This window comes from Euphorbia lathyris, chromosome 4, assembly GCF_963576675.1.
Source record: "Euphorbia lathyris chromosome 4, ddEupLath1.1, whole genome shotgun sequence".
Classification (NCBI taxonomy): domain Eukaryota; kingdom Viridiplantae; phylum Streptophyta; class Magnoliopsida; order Malpighiales; family Euphorbiaceae; genus Euphorbia; species Euphorbia lathyris.
In genome coordinates this window covers 30,705,314-30,720,508 of record NC_088913.1, presented here as the reverse complement: position 1 = coordinate 30,720,508, position 15,195 = coordinate 30,705,314, and the positions used below count along the sequence as shown (strand labels likewise).

The 15,195-nt window shown below is 36.9% G+C and overlaps 1 protein-coding gene across 2 annotated transcripts; it reads left to right on the top strand.

Moving 5' to 3' along the window:
- Positions 1-5,536: 5,536 nt before the first annotated feature.
- Positions 5,537-14,074, top strand: LOC136226039 (probable acyl-activating enzyme 17, peroxisomal). 2 transcript variants are annotated; one of them, XR_010687519.1, is made up of 14 exons: positions 5,537-5,856; positions 5,979-6,108; positions 6,190-6,458; positions 6,873-7,077; positions 7,387-7,427; positions 7,537-7,662; positions 9,299-9,372; positions 11,248-11,468; positions 11,658-11,752; positions 12,010-12,226; positions 12,519-12,644; positions 12,724-12,822; positions 13,055-13,165; positions 13,388-13,526. XR_010687519.1 is itself a non-coding variant. In XM_066014318.1 (14 exons), exons 1-14 carry the CDS (start codon positions 5,618-5,620, stop codon positions 13,797-13,799), a joined length of 2,166 nt encoding a protein of 721 aa, XP_065870390.1. In that variant the 5' UTR covers positions 5,545-5,617; the 3' UTR covers positions 13,800-14,074. The 2 variants fall into 2 exon arrangements, 1 of the variants encoding a protein (XP_065870390.1); XM_066014318.1 differs by lacking the exon at positions 13,055-13,165 and adding an exon at positions 13,689-14,074 and having other exon boundaries at positions 5,545-5,856; positions 13,388-13,600.
- The last annotated feature ends 1,121 nt before the right edge of the window (positions 14,075-15,195 follow it).

Here is a 15,195-nt window from a genome sequence, read left to right as displayed (position 1 = left end):
TGTTCGTTCCTCTCAGCTTTTTTTTAACTTCATTTTGTTGGGCCTTTGTGAGGTTAAATTAGTTCTGAAGGGGGTGAATGGAACTATTGATTAATTTTAACATTTTATAATTTTCTCACTTAACGTTCAATGGCTAGCACAGAGGTAACCTTCGGAGTTAGAGGCAAGTTCACTTTACTGAGTTAATCAGTCTACTAAGCTTGATTCCGCTTTTGATGAATGCGCTTAAAGGACACCTCGTTTAGTAGAGCTTCTGACTTATTCTCAAGATTAATAGTTTAGTTGGCGCACCATGTTCAGAGCTTATGAGTCAAATAAAAAATTTAGAGCAAGAAATACAATCAGAAGTAATAAAGGCATGGTTAAGAAATACGTTACCCAACAGATTTATACTGGTTCGACCTCTCGCATACGTCCAGTCTTCAGAATACCTTCTTTTGAGCTTTAATCCACTAAAGACTCTTTAACGGGTAGAGCACAAACCTTTATACAATAGACAAAGATTCTGTAAAGTACCTTCCTTTACACTCACATTCATCTATCTATCTATCTCTTTTGTTATTCGCTTATAACCGAAGCAAACAATAAAGGTTCTAATTTACAAATAGAAAATTGGTTCTAATATAGAACATAGTTGAAGTACTATCTCTCTATTGGATTTACACAAATATGAAAATGAATGTCTATTACAATATTGCTCTAATTTTTCACTTGAAGATTTTATCACTTTTTGCGTTGATGATTTGTTGCGAAATTTTATAGTAGAAGCTTTGGGTAAGGATCCGTTTGAAATTCAAACTAGATGTTTGGTGGGAAATGACTTCTGTCACTGTATGCTTCCGACTTTTGTGCTAGTTATCCAAAAGGTTACCGTTGTCAAAGTCAGGCTTCTGTCTCTTGAGCCACACGTTCTTCTGACTTTTGGTGTTGCAGGCTTAAAGTCTGCATTCTTTCCATTTTTGGATAATAAAGAGAGATATTAGGGGTATGGCTTCTATCATCTGTCCTTTTTGCCTATTTGGGAACGACTTGATTTGACGTAATATCAACGCCTTCTTGATTCCGGTTCTGGCTTCCGGATTCTGGACCAGAATTAAGGTTTGGGCCTTTAATCCTTCTAAGGCCTTTTTAATTTGTCTTTGATTTAATGCTTAAATTATAATCAACACTAACTTATTGGCATAAATCATACTTAATTTAATTCTGAAATTAAATATTTTGGGATATAATTTCCTTAGTAATAATTTTTGTCATAATAAAAAATTCATAAAAATTGTGTTTTAACAATCTCCCACTTTTTCAAGGTGACAAAAAATTTCAGAGAAGGAATAGATTTCACTTACTCCCCCAAAATTGTTGGACTTGCTTTTGCTTCTAGATACTCCCCTATAAGGGTTGCGCTACTGAATTTTGCTAACTTGAAAGCACTCAGTGTGGTTAAAACGTTCAATAGCAAAAATTGGTGCAAAGCTTAAGAAATTAACATATTTAGCATCAGAGGAAAACATATATTAGATATACAAGGTTATCAAATTTTGATGTAAGTTAGTGTTTGAACATTTTTCTGAAAGTTCTAAGTTAAGTTTATTAGAGCATGGTAGCATTAATGTAAGACATTTCAGAAAGAGTAAAATATTGAATACGAGTAAGTAATTAGGGCTGTAAATGAACAGAGCCGCTCATGAGCAGCTCGGTGATCGGCTCGATAAAAGCTCGGCTCGACTCGGTTCGATTTGTAAACGAGCCGCTCGTGAACATGATTTACTGGCTCGGTTCGTAAATGACCCAAGCTTGAGCAGGCTAAAGCTCGGCTCGAAAGCTCACGAGCAGGCTCGATTAGAACATTTATGAACAAATTTTAGTTTTGTAGAAAACTATATAGTTTTGTGTTAGTTCACAAATATCTAAACTTAATATTATTTAATTTGCTATTAGATGAGTTCGTTCACAAACATAATAAATGAGTAATAGACGAACTATTTGTAAGCATCTTGTTTATTTATTCACGAACTTTGCTTGTGAGCTTGTTTATATACACAATTAAAGAATTATTTGCGAGCAAATATCACAAATATAATTAACAATTACTCATAAACAATTCATGGTTAGATAATTTTCTTAATGAACCAAGTTCAAAAGAGGATTTTGGGCTCGAAACAAGCTCGAAGCTCGGCTCAAGCTCGCTGAGCAAGCCAAAGCTCGGCTCGGGCTCGGCTCGAGCTCGTTAATTTTATAGCGAGCCGAGCTTGAACAGGCCAAAGCTCGGCTCGGCTCGGCTCGATTACATCCCTATAAGTAATAATAGTTCAGACTCAGAAAGCATTTAATTGAACATCTGTTGTATTAATTAAAGATAGTGTACAAGACAAGCAAATCAAACTTATAATGCTTAACAACTTACGTATCTTCCTAGTTACATAGATCTAGAACTTACTTTTTAATGTTAAGTCTAACAAGATTTGTGTTCCTAGGTTTGGTCAGAATGGAGGCTTCTTGGTGAGTGTTCTCTGAAACTTTGTCCCCTCATTTTTGTCAACTGAGAAAGACGCTTTGTTGGTGTAACTAGGAACAACTCTGGCATTTAACTGTTCAGTATAATTCCTTATACACTCATTGCTCTTCTTCAAACCAATATAGATTTCCCTGCTCGTATTGATGCCTTCAGGAGAGAAGGACCCATTCTTACTCATTTCATCAGAATCAACTGAAGTGCCTTGGCATTCTATATGGAAGTATCAGTAAGAACATGCGTGTATTTTTTATGAATATTCAGAAGTGCATGGTCTAGGGTCCGATGCTGATTGGCAATGGATTGAACGTTCTGGTTAATTTGTTGGCCATAGATAGTGGTGACTTTCTTATCCAAAGTTTCCATTGTAGTCCTATTAATAGCTAGAAGGCGAAGGGCTTCGGTCAGAGAGCCAACAAGATCTTGCGTATCAGCTTGAACTAGATGAGCATTCATTCTGTTAAGTTCAGGCAATCTTCTTGAATTGAGAGGAGAGATAAGTTGACACCGTTTGAGCAGTAGCAGAACTAGAAGGTATGAAACAAATAGTTTGCTCAAAAAGTGACATATGTTGAATCATGCTGAGTTGAATGGAGGCCATTATGCCAGTGTAGGTGTGAATACCTTGTTGAGAGACCAGAGATGCTACTGTGTGAAGTAAGCTTTTAATATTGGCCAACTCATTCAGAAGTAGAGTGGTCTCACCTAAGGAATGGGCCATCATCGGAGGACTGGTCTGAGCAGATGTTAGAGAAGGTTGAGGAACAAATGAGGCATTAACAATTGCTACCATCTTTGTGGCAGCTTGTTCAAGAATTTTCAAAACCTTTACTTCATAGAAGGTCTGAGACGTTGAAGCGCTTTGATCTTTTATTTGCTCAGATAAGTCGACTCCTTTGTTTTTCAACTTAAAGGTCGTCTGAGCGAGTGTAATTATATCATCACCCAAACGAGTTTGATTCTACTGAGTTGGAGCAGTTGTGAAGTTCAGGCTAGCCAAATAAGATTCTTCATCATTGCTGATGGAGCGTCAGCAGGAATGGGCTTCTTGGCTAAGTTTGTCATTATCTCTTTATAAATAGAATTTATATTATCTGTCGTGGATTTGTTCAGGAAGAGTTCAGGAGCTCCGACAGGTGATTTAGCAGAGGTCTCTTTAGATAGTTATTGAAAATTGATCGGAGTACAATGTGAAAGTCATTATATAGGAGTAAAATTAATATTGTTTGAAATGTTAGGGTAAATTTATACATTAGAATCAAATATACAGTTTCCGAAAAATGATATGATAACTTTAGTACTTAGTTGTGTTGTTTTTTACTAACAGAATGTAGTAGATTAAGAGCTAGAGGCTAGATCTTTACAAGCAAATGAGGGGGGGGGGGGATAACACTCCAATCTCCACGGTTAGGCTTAGAAGCCACTGCTCGAACAACACACATGAGCTAAGCGGTTCGCTGACTTGCGAATGAAATTGACGCTACAATTTCCAATCTCCTTCAATATCAAGATTCGAATTACAACTACAATCTCTTTTAACGCATAAATTAGCACTTAAGAGTTCGATTCTAAATGAATATCCTTTCAGTCTTTACCTTTTATCCAGCTTGAAACTTCCCGATAAGATAGAGCTTCCACTATTTGGGGGATCCAATAGTGAATGCAAAACTCCACTCCCAGCAACGACGAATGTCCCCATCACATTTCGAGCAACGAATCTGTATCTAGCCATGCCCATATCTTAGAAGATTGCTCCATCAATGTTCACCTTGATATATCCCTCAGGCAGAGGCAGCCATATCATTCTGCCAGGCATTGCCAGTTGATGGTGAGAGTAGTTAACAACCTGGGTATTCCACCATGCCAAAAATGCAAAGGCCATAATGAATAAGTTGGGAGCAGCTTAATACCTGTTATTCCATATTTTGTCATTGCAGTTCGACCAAATGGACCAGCTGAGGATATCAACCAGTTCCCTAATATGTTGAGGATGAATTAGAGTCACCTGTTTCCATAATTCACTAAAAGTAGTGAACATCATGTTAACATCCCCGATTGGAGACAGATTCCAAATTTGACGCGCCTGAACACAGTCAACCAGAACATGGTATGCAGTTTCTTCTACACTTGCACAAAACGAACAATAGCTATTTACATCGATGTGTCGTCCTCTGAGGGTTGCATGACTTGGAAGACAATCGAACATTACCCTCCACAACAGATTCTTTGCCTGGGGGAGGGGGTGTGAAGACACCATATAGATTTCCAGTTTACAACCGGAGTTAATGCCGAAGACCCACCACTGACCTCTCACAAGCCACAATAGCAGCTTATCATACTGAATCGACTATTGGGATCCCAAAACCAGCCCCAGTCGTCCTTCACATCCACAATCCCTTCATTGTCATTAAATAGGGATTGCAGTATGTTCATCCCATCGAGACCCACACAAAAGATTATCAAGAGTATCAACTGAGATTCCATCCAGATGTCCACTCTCTACAAAAGTATTAGATGGGCATGGGAGCCATGGGTCCTCCCAAATATGAATATCTGAACCAGTTCCCACTACTCAACGGGCCCCTAAGGAAATGAGGGGTTGATATGCCATAATGCTCCGCCACACATAGCTCGTGTTATGGGCAATGTTAGCTTCTAGAAAGGATGAGTTAGGAAAATATCGAACTTTATATATTGATAACTAACGAATCAGGATGCAAAAGATACACCACCCCTGTTTGGCCAAGAGCGTAATAGTAAACTGATTTAGGTTAAGAAAACACATTCCACGTCAGAGTTTCTCCCCCAAGATTTTTAGTGAAACCGACTTAGCTGTTATTTAAGCTATAAGTTGAGAATTAAAATTTTAATTTGTATTATCAACCAAAAAAAAAAATGTATTAAATATACTATTTAAAAGATTTGGATAACCATTAGGAATATTTTGGCAACCAACCAATATTAGACACCTAGACATGAGTCCCATTCCATCCCCATCCCTGACTCTCAGTATTGGTCGTCATCTTCACGCAAAACTAATGAACAACTCAACTATCACATTAATATAGATCACTTCCCCTCTCTCTCCTCCTGCTTCATTTATTCCCAATGGACGCCATTTCTGTTTCTGAAATCGTAGCTCTTGGTATTTCCTCGGAATTAGCTCACAATCTTCATAACCATGTCTCTCAAATCATCAGTGACTACGGCTCCGACTCTCCTGAAACATGGTTTCACATCTCAAAGTCTGTTCTTCATCCTGAACTTCCTTTCTCATTTCATCAGATGATGTATTATGGCTGCTTCAAGGACTTCGGCCCCGACCCTCCTGCTTGGTCACCTGACCCGTAAGACATACCATATCTATCCAGTTTCATGGTTTGGTTATTTTTAGGAGCTAAACTTCAGATTTTGTTATGCGAGTTATGTCTATTCAGTGTTGATATCTTTGAATTGTATGCATTATTAGGAAGAGCGCTCTTTCGACCAATGTAGGCCAGCTCTTAGAGAAACGTGGAAAAGAGCTTTTGGGTTCCTTATATGTTGATCCCATATCGAGTTTCTCCGCTCTTCAGGAATTGTCTGTTTCGAATCCTGGGGTATATGTAAATTGAATTTGTGTATATGCAAGTTTAATTGCGCTATGTAAAAGGTTTGCTTACTTTCTTTTAGATTATCAGGTTTATTGGAGAACTGTACTGGATGAACTGAGTATATCATTTTCAGTTCCTCCCCGTTTTATTTTACTTGAGAATCCACCTGGAGAAAGCCCGTTGATGAATCCAGGTGGCCAATGGCTTCCAGGAGCATATGTGAATCCTGCAAACAATTGCTTGAGCTTGAATTGTAAAAGAAGTTTGGAGGATAAGATGATAATATGGCGTGATGAAGGAAACGGTGATCTGCCTATAAACAGCATGACGCTTGAGCAATTGCGGACAGAGGTTTGGTATGCTGATTTTTTTAACTTTTTGTGCTTTGTTTTATCTTATGTAATTGGTTTTGCGCTATTTTAAATATCTCTATCTCTCTTTTCAATTAAATATACCTGGATAAAAATAACTGAATTATTTGCTAATGCAACACTTAATTGTAGTTGATCCTCTTTCTGAGCTTTAATTAAGCATAATTCTTTGTTAGTGTCCTAAGAGGTCATAATTTTTTTCTCAGTTCACTTAATTATTTGAGATTATAGTATGTATGATGCAATTTTTCCTTTTTAACATACTTATGGACGGGTACCGCAGACATGCTATATGAAGGAGGATTTGACTTTTGTTTAGTCATAACTCAGAAGTTGCTTTTTATTCTTAAACTTTGATCCAGTCTAGTATCATTATTTTTATTTTTAATTTGATTGTAGGTTAGTTGCATATGCACTTGATGCTCTTATTTTGGAGAAAGGATCTGCAATTGCTATTGATATGCCGATGGATGTCAATTCTGTGGTTATCTATCTAGCCATTGTTCTTGCTGGATATGTGGTTGTATCTATTGCTGATAGCTTTGCGCCAATTGAGATATCAACAAGGCTAAGAATTTCAGGAGCAAAAGCCATATTTACTCAGGTTATTGTAGTTTCATTTTGTTTACATAATATCATGCCTCATGTATTAAGATTTTCCTGGTTTTGTTTGAGCTTCTTAACATGAAATTATGGCATCTGTTCGTTTTTACTGAAGATGCTGATAGATTTTGCTGGGGTTATTTCATATCTGTGATCATAAAACATAGAATGTAACCTCAAATTGGTCATTCTATGCCTTTATATCGTTCTTGCAGTTTCTCTCAGTACTTTACCTAATAGAACAACCGTAGTAGTACTCTGCAAAAGAATTATTCTCCAAAACCATCTGACTTAGACACCTTTTATTCAGGATTTTATAATTCGTGGTGAAAAACGTATTCCCTTGTACAGGTGAAGTTCTGACTATCCTTTAGTATGATGGCTATATTGGTCCTCAACCTTTCTCCATTCTTTTCTTTGAGCTACGCTTTTATCTCACAATTTAAGTTGAATTCTGCAGTAGAGTTGTGGAAGCTCAATCACCAATGGCGATTGTTATTCCTACGAAAGGTTCCAGCTTTAGCATGAAGTTACGTGATCGAGACATTTCTTGGCATGATTTTCTCAAAAGAGTTGAGAATTTGAGGTATGCCTCGTTGCAATATCATTTGATGTCATAGGGCCAACCCTGATATATGATTGTCCATTCTTTGCCGCCTTTACTTTTTTATCTTTTCAAAATGAAATAGGAACCCATGTGTTTTTCTTTTGTGTTTCATGGTCAAATATCTTTATTTGATATGATTTTTCCTTGAGGAATAATTTTGATAATATTTGATATTTTTATTGTACTAAAAAAAACAAGAGAACATTTTATGATTTGAAGCGCAAAGGAGTCAAATGTGTGGATGAATGAATCTTGAATAACATTTGAAAGCTAATTGGAATTCTCTCATAATATTGTAACTTTCTCATTTTTTATTTGTTTAATTTTGTCAAGAAACCAATTGACCCAAAAGGTTATGTTGATAAGGTCTAACAATAGTTTTTTTATATAATCTCTGACACACATCTCCGCATGTAAATGTCTCTTGGGCTTAAAGCGTGTAGATAGGCCTACTCTACCATGTGTTGAAATTCGACATTAAATGTTGCATTGGTGCTGCCAGGATTTGAACCCTCGATCTCTTTGTCCAAGAGGCTTTGGGACGATGTTAAGGAGATTGACTTAAAAGCTTAAGTTGATATGTAAGGCCCAAGAATTTGTGTTATTCATGTTGAAATTGAACTAAATCTCGAAGTTCAGTGCTATTGCTGACAAAAATTTTGGTTGTGCTGAAATTATAAAAGAGGGGAAAGTTTAGGATTTTATGGTAATTAACCCAACAAAATATGTGCAATTTTGGGATTAAAACTAATAGTGAGAACAGAAAAGAAGTCTAAATAAAAGTTGAAGAAAAAATTTAAAATCTTTTGTGGGGCTTAGAAGTATTTTGGAAAAAGAAGAGTTTACAGGAAAAGTTCTAACATTCTTAAGTTTTGAGGGGGCATGACCCTTCAGAGCTACGCTAAAAAATTGCTAGTGCCTTCTTGGAAACTAGATCAAATGTACAACCTTAGGATATTATTAGATAACAAAACTTTTTATCTGTATTTTGGGAGATGTTTCATAAATCAGCAGTAGATATGATAATAAAATTGAATGCAAATATTGTACAGTTCCTTACTTGTTTTTTGTTGGATTAAAATTACTATAGCAGTTCTAATAGAGATTATCACAGCACACACACAAATATGAGAGTAAGAGATAAGAACAACCTGATGTAGCTATAATATTAGATAAGTCAATGGAACAGTATTACCTTTCCTCTTACACAGAAAACAAGCAATAGAATGGAAAGAACAACCACAGGGACTAGCCCCTGGAATCCCCTACCCTAGGTGTATATCCCCAAAATAACTAACACATTAATGGCTGCCTTCCCAAGGCCCCCCCCCCCCCCCCCCCCCCCCCCCTAGAATTATTTAATAGGCTAAATCCACTAATGGACAAAACTAACACCACTCTCTCTTCCACGTGACTAAGCACCCTTCTTTCTTCTAGTGTATACCCTCAATTGTTTGGGCCCACTCTCACTCAACACTTTACTGCTATCAAGTTCCTTCCCATTTAAAATTATCATTCAGCAAATTATCTAAGAATTATATGATTATAATTATTATTTCAAATCATGAGCATTGCTGCTCTGATATTGATGCTTTACCGACTCATGTTTAAGCAGAGGACATGAATTTGCTGCTGTGGAACAACCTGTAGAAGCATTTACAAACATTCTTTTCTCATCTGGAACAACAGGTAGCTTACAGTTGAAAGTTGGGTTCTATAGGCTCTCTTGATTTTCTTTCACTTAAAAAGCTGTCATTCTACTTGTATTTTGATTTTAAAATAACAGGAGGTGTAGGATTATAAAGTGATGAGGGGAGGCGTTTATGTCGTTCATGGAGTTAATACAGGTTCACTTGTAGGGAAGGGAGAAAAAAAGTGAACAAGTTATAGGATCTAGATTGCAGGTCTTATGTTAGTTGGATTGGATGGAGATTTTGGGGCAATGGATCAAGATAACATTCCATCCTAAGGATGCATAACCAGATTTGGTACTGAATGCTACATTAGATGAACGGGTTTGGAACTAGCAGACAATCTACATTAAGTCTCTTCATTATTAAACATATGACACAAATACTGGTGATGGGCTCAGAAATAGAGCTCTGCCTTAGAGATCCAACCTCTTGGGTCTTGGCCGGAAAATGAAGGAATTTGAACCCTAGGAGTGGAGAATGTGGAATCGCAGAAGTGACTTACCTTAAGTAAATCATTGAGGCAGAAATTAGTGTTTTTGGGTTGTTGAATTTGTGATTTGGAATAAATATCAACAGAGCCTTCAGGATTGAACTCATTTCCTTTAACCAGCATTTCGGTAGTAGTTTCTTCTTCTGTTTGAGGTTGCTTGCCCTGTATCTTTTATAAACTGAGCGATAGTTTTTCGATTGTTTGTTGCCTTGAGTTCATAAGGTGTTGCATCGATGACATAATAGAGGAAAATTGTTGAAATTGAGTTTAAAGCTCTGCAATCTTCTCATCTTGAGTATTGTTAGAGCATAAGTCAATGTAATTAATGAATAGCATGCCTAAGCTGCTGTAGGGCTGCTAGAGCTGCTGGTAGGATCAGTTTGTCTCCTTGATTGAAGAATAACCTTATATATGTGTATTGCTCTTAAATAAAACATATTAATGTAGTCTCTTGATCTACATGGTATCCCATGTATTCCTAGTGTATTGCAAGTATCAATCCAGGGTAGCTATTTGACCATCGTTTCCCATTGGTATCCGGCAGGTCGGACCACTTTGATGAATAAAATGCCAAGCACAGACAATATTATCAACAAAGCAGAGAAAAAGAACGAAATAAGAGGCAACCTTTATGATTCAACCGAATGGAAAACAAGAACAATGCACAATACAAGGATCAAAAGGAAAGAAACTAGCCAAACAAGGGAAAAAGGATATTCAGCAGAGAGGATCTCTTGCTGCCCAAGCAGTGATGATGAGAAAAGTTAGTTTTTCTTTGAGATTGGGGAGAGTTGGTTATATTAGACACTAGCTGGGGGCAGCGGTATGGCGTGTTTTTCTGTTATTCCATCAGCCTAGAGCTTGGGCAGCAAGAGATCCTCTCTGCTGAATATCCTTTTTTCCTTGTTTGACTAGTTTCTTTCCTTGTATTATGCATTGTTCTTGTTTTCCATTCAGTTGAATCATAAAGGCTGCTTCTTATTTCATTCTTTTGCTCTCCTCTGTTGATAATATTGGCTTTCCTTGGCATTTTATTCATCAACATATGTCGTAGTTCGAACTGCTTCCTGCAAATTCCCTGATAGTGTTACAAAAATTCAAACGCTCAGCTCTTATTCCACTTAGATTATGATTTCCCTAAGAACTCGGGCTTATTGATGTAGATTAATGTTACAGAAATTTATAAATAGAATCTGGCACTTTCCTCTGGATAAACTGATCTTAATATTGATATTTTGCATTAATATATGCCACCAGTTCTATAGAGTTTTGAGTATCATCCAAGCTAAATTATACATTTACATAAATTGTTATCCAACTGATATGAATTCTGGCAAAGAGAGCATATTTTCTGGTAACAGGGATTATTTTCTGTTGTAGGGGAGCCAAAGGCGATTCCATGGACCAATGCAACTCCTTTCAAAGCTGCTGCAGATGCATGGTGCCACATGGATATCCGAAAAGGAGATACTGTTGCTTGGCCTACTAACCTTGGGTGGATGATGGGCCCTTGGCTTGTATATGCTTCATTAATTAATGGCGCCTGCATTGCTTTATATAATGGATCCCCCCTAGGCTCTGGCTTTGCCAAGTTTGTACAGGTGACAATCTCAATTGTTTTGTAGTGTAAGATTTGTTTCACTTTTCATGTTGTAGCTTATTTTATTGAATACAATAGTACTTTATGTACTTGAGGATGTTGAAGTGAACAATGTGACTGCTTAAATACATCTTTCGGGAAGTTGACAAATTTTTGAAGTTCATATCAATTCCTCATTAAATTTGGTCAGGATGCAAAAGTGACGATGCTTGGTGTGATCCCAAGCATTGTTCGGGCATGGAAAAGTCTGAACTGCACTGCTGGCTTTGATTGGTCTTCTATTCGGTAAGTTTCTTTTAGATGTTACCCATTTTCCTGTTTGTTCTCCCTATTGTAAAGTACTATTTTATGGTATAAGTTTTTACATGTGTTTTCTATTTCATTGAAGGTTATGTGTGTTTAGGCTTTAGGCTTGCTTTACTGTTTCACTTTTATATTGTTTATGTGAATTTTACTCTTCCAATGAAGGTCATATATGTACTGTGGTTTTTGCTTCTGATACTTGATTCATGATATGTTTTCTGTTTGTCATTATCTGTTAGGTGCTTTGGCTCCACTGGTGAAGCATCTAATGTTGATGAATACTTATGGTTGATGGGGAGGGCCCACTACAAGCCTATTATTGAATATTGTGGAGGTACAGAGATCGGTGGTGCATTTGTGACAGGGTCTTTATTGCAGCCTCAGTCGTTGGCTGCTTTTAGCGTGCCAGCAATGGGCTGCAGCTTGTTTATTCTTGGCAATGATGGCCATCCAATTGTAAGCGCCATTTGGATCCTCCATTAGAACATAAGAAGAGGTTAATCGTTGTCAAATTGTGGGTGAAGTGCAACAGATGAACAAATGAAACCTGTTTTTGTTATGATGTTGCACTGTAGATGAAGACACACATACATTCTTCCTAGCATTTTGAAATCCATGCATATATATCAAATAGCACGCCGGTCTCATGTTTGGTGCATTTTCATATATCTATACACAGTAGCATTTTGATAATATGATTCTACTATGCATTTCTTACTGCATTTTGATAATATTTGGTTGAGTGCAGCCAGATAATGAACCAGGGATGGGTGAACTGGCTCTTGGTCCTCTCATGTTTGGTGCTTCAAGTACGCTACTCAATGCTAACCACTATGACGTGTATTTTAAAGGAATGCCTGTCTGGAAGGGAATGGTGATTCCTTTTCCTCTGCCATGTTTTCAGTACTTTGTGTCTGAGCTAGAGTTTTTAGTCTTTGAGTTCTCCTATGTAGATTCTAAGAAGGCATGGAGATGTTTTCGAGCGTACTTCTAGAGGATCCTATCATGCACATGGTCGCTCAGATGACACGATGAATCTGGGGGGCATCAAGGTGTGTATTTTTCCTTTATGAGTACTATTTTGTATGAGAATGAAGTTTCATGCACACCCTTTGATGCTAGCTAGTTAATGTCCTATCACATGTAAGAAATGCATACATCCCTCCTTTCTTCCACCATAACTCGTCTAGAGTAAACTCTCATTTGGAATTCTTATTGTTTTCTGCTATTTTTTCAATTCATGTAACTGCTGCTGCTTCTTTTTTATACCTTTTCTTTTCCTAGGAAATCCTTCATTTTAAATCATCTGGTTCTTTCGTACGGCGTTTTCATAACTGAAGATTCAGCCTCTAGGGATTGATTCATTTTGCAATTTGATGGTCTTGAGGTATCCAGGTAGTTAAACTAAATGCAAAATAATTTTCAAAAACATCCAGTTCAGGCATGCCACAGATTGCCTAAGAAACAATGTTAAATATGAAAGGACATACCGAAAAGGAGCCTTTTTTAGGAAATGATTGTGTTTTACCTGCTTGAGTTGAAGTTCATCAACTGAGCAAATTCTTACCTATTGAAGACAGTCCTCAAAACATCCATGTTCCTTTTGAGTGTTTGCAGGTTAGTTCAGTGGAAATAGAACGCATTTGTAACGCAGTGGATAGCAGCATCCTTGAGACAGCTGCAATCGGTGTGCCGCCTGCTCAAGGGGGACCAGAACGATTAGTAATTGCAGTTGTATTAAAAAATCCAGAGAATTCAACTAGAGATTTGGATGAGCTGAGAAAGTCTTTCAATTCAGCTGTGCAGAAGAAACTAAATCCTTTGTTCAGGGTATTTACTGAGCATTTCCAAATTTCCATTTAAAGCTTGGATTGAATATGAATATGAATATGATGGGTATACCGCTTAAAATGTGCAGGTTTCTCATGTAGAACTTATCGCGTCTCTTCCAAGGACAGCAACCAATAAGGTGATGAGAAGGATTTTGAGGCAGCAATTTGTTCAACAAGAACAAAATTCTAAATTATAGAAACATACATGTATTTAATAAACAGGAAGAAGAATTACAACATAAAGCCATCAACTTTGTCCTTTCACTTCCCAAAACCAAAGAAGTAGCTGCCAAATTCCATGTCAAAATGGATGTGATCTATATATCCACGGATATAAATGCACGTGATTATATATGACATAATTGCTCTGTCAAACGAGATATTGTTGATGGGTTTTCTTTATAAATTGTGTTGTTGGGTTAGGAATTGGCAGTTTTGTATATAATTAAGTCTTGATTTGAGTTGATAATCATCCTTTCCTTTCCTTTATTGTCTATTAAATAAAAAGACGCCATTTATGACTTCCACATTCACATTCAACTATCATATCGTATTTATTCGGTCTAACATTCAGATAAAACGTTTTTTTTTATATATATATAATATAAAAAGACAAAATTAGTTACAACTTTTCAAATTATCATACGATCTGAATAAATTATTATTATATTAGGATTAACTCGATACTTTATTCCAAAAAATTTACATGAATTGTGTTATGCATAAAATTTCTGAGGTAAAGAATACAAGAGAGGAGAGAAGAATTCTGTATTTTCATTCATGATTGTAGAAAATAATGGTTACATTCTAAATAGGCATTGTTTCTCGAAAAGAGGAAACAACAATGACAACGTTGCCTAACACGTGGCAACAAAACTCTCTCTCTATAACTAACGAAAACGCAATTAAGAAATCAAAACGCAAACAGTAGATCCAAAAAAAAAAATTTATTTTATTCATAACAATTCCTCCCGCTTAAGAACCTTGACCACAAGGTTCAAAATTCATAGTGGGAAAACACTTATGGATATCAAAAGCAAATTTCCAAAAGCTTTGTAAAGCCACTGCACCAAGACCTTTGTAGCTGCTTGATTTCCTGTTTTCACCATTTTACTTCCCAGTATAAACAATTGGAACTGAGTTTTGAGCTTGGCTTCCTGGAATCCTGGTAACTGAGTTGAAATTGTAACTTGGTCTGCAATCTTCTTTTTGAGCTGTGAAACATGGAAAACAAGGTGGATAGTTGAATTGGACAGTAAAGTCAGTTAACAAGCAACCTTACCAATCTGATCTTCAACTTGGTAGGGTCCTAAAAGATGGGAGAAAGCTTGTAGTTTGAACGATGCACCACATGCTGCTACCTGTAAGGTTGGAGTTTCACATACACCCAATCTCCAATAGCAAATTCCCCGTCAGTTCTATGTGCATCTTTCTACTGCTTCATCTTATGTTGCGCACGATGTAAATAATACTTCATAACTTGGAGTGCCAGTTCCTTATCCTTCAACAGCTGATCCACTGATTCAATTTGAGAATCCCCTAGGAAATAAGGAATGTGCAGTGGTGGAGGGAAGCCATATACTATCTCGAAAG

Bases quoted from the DNA above. Each gene is read 5' to 3' on its own strand.
- LOC136226039 (XM_066014318.1), top strand. From the start codon at position 5,618: ATGGACGCCATTTCTGTTTCTGAAATCGTAGCTCTTGGTATTTCCTCG. The intron at 5,857-5,978 runs GTAAGACATACC...ATGCATTATTAG, and splicing joins CCTGCTTGGTCACCTGACCC to GAAGAGCGCTCTTTCGACCA. The intron at 9,373-11,247 runs GTAGCTTACAGT...TTTCTGTTGTAG, and splicing joins TTTCTCATCTGGAACAACAG to GGGAGCCAAAGGCGATTCCA.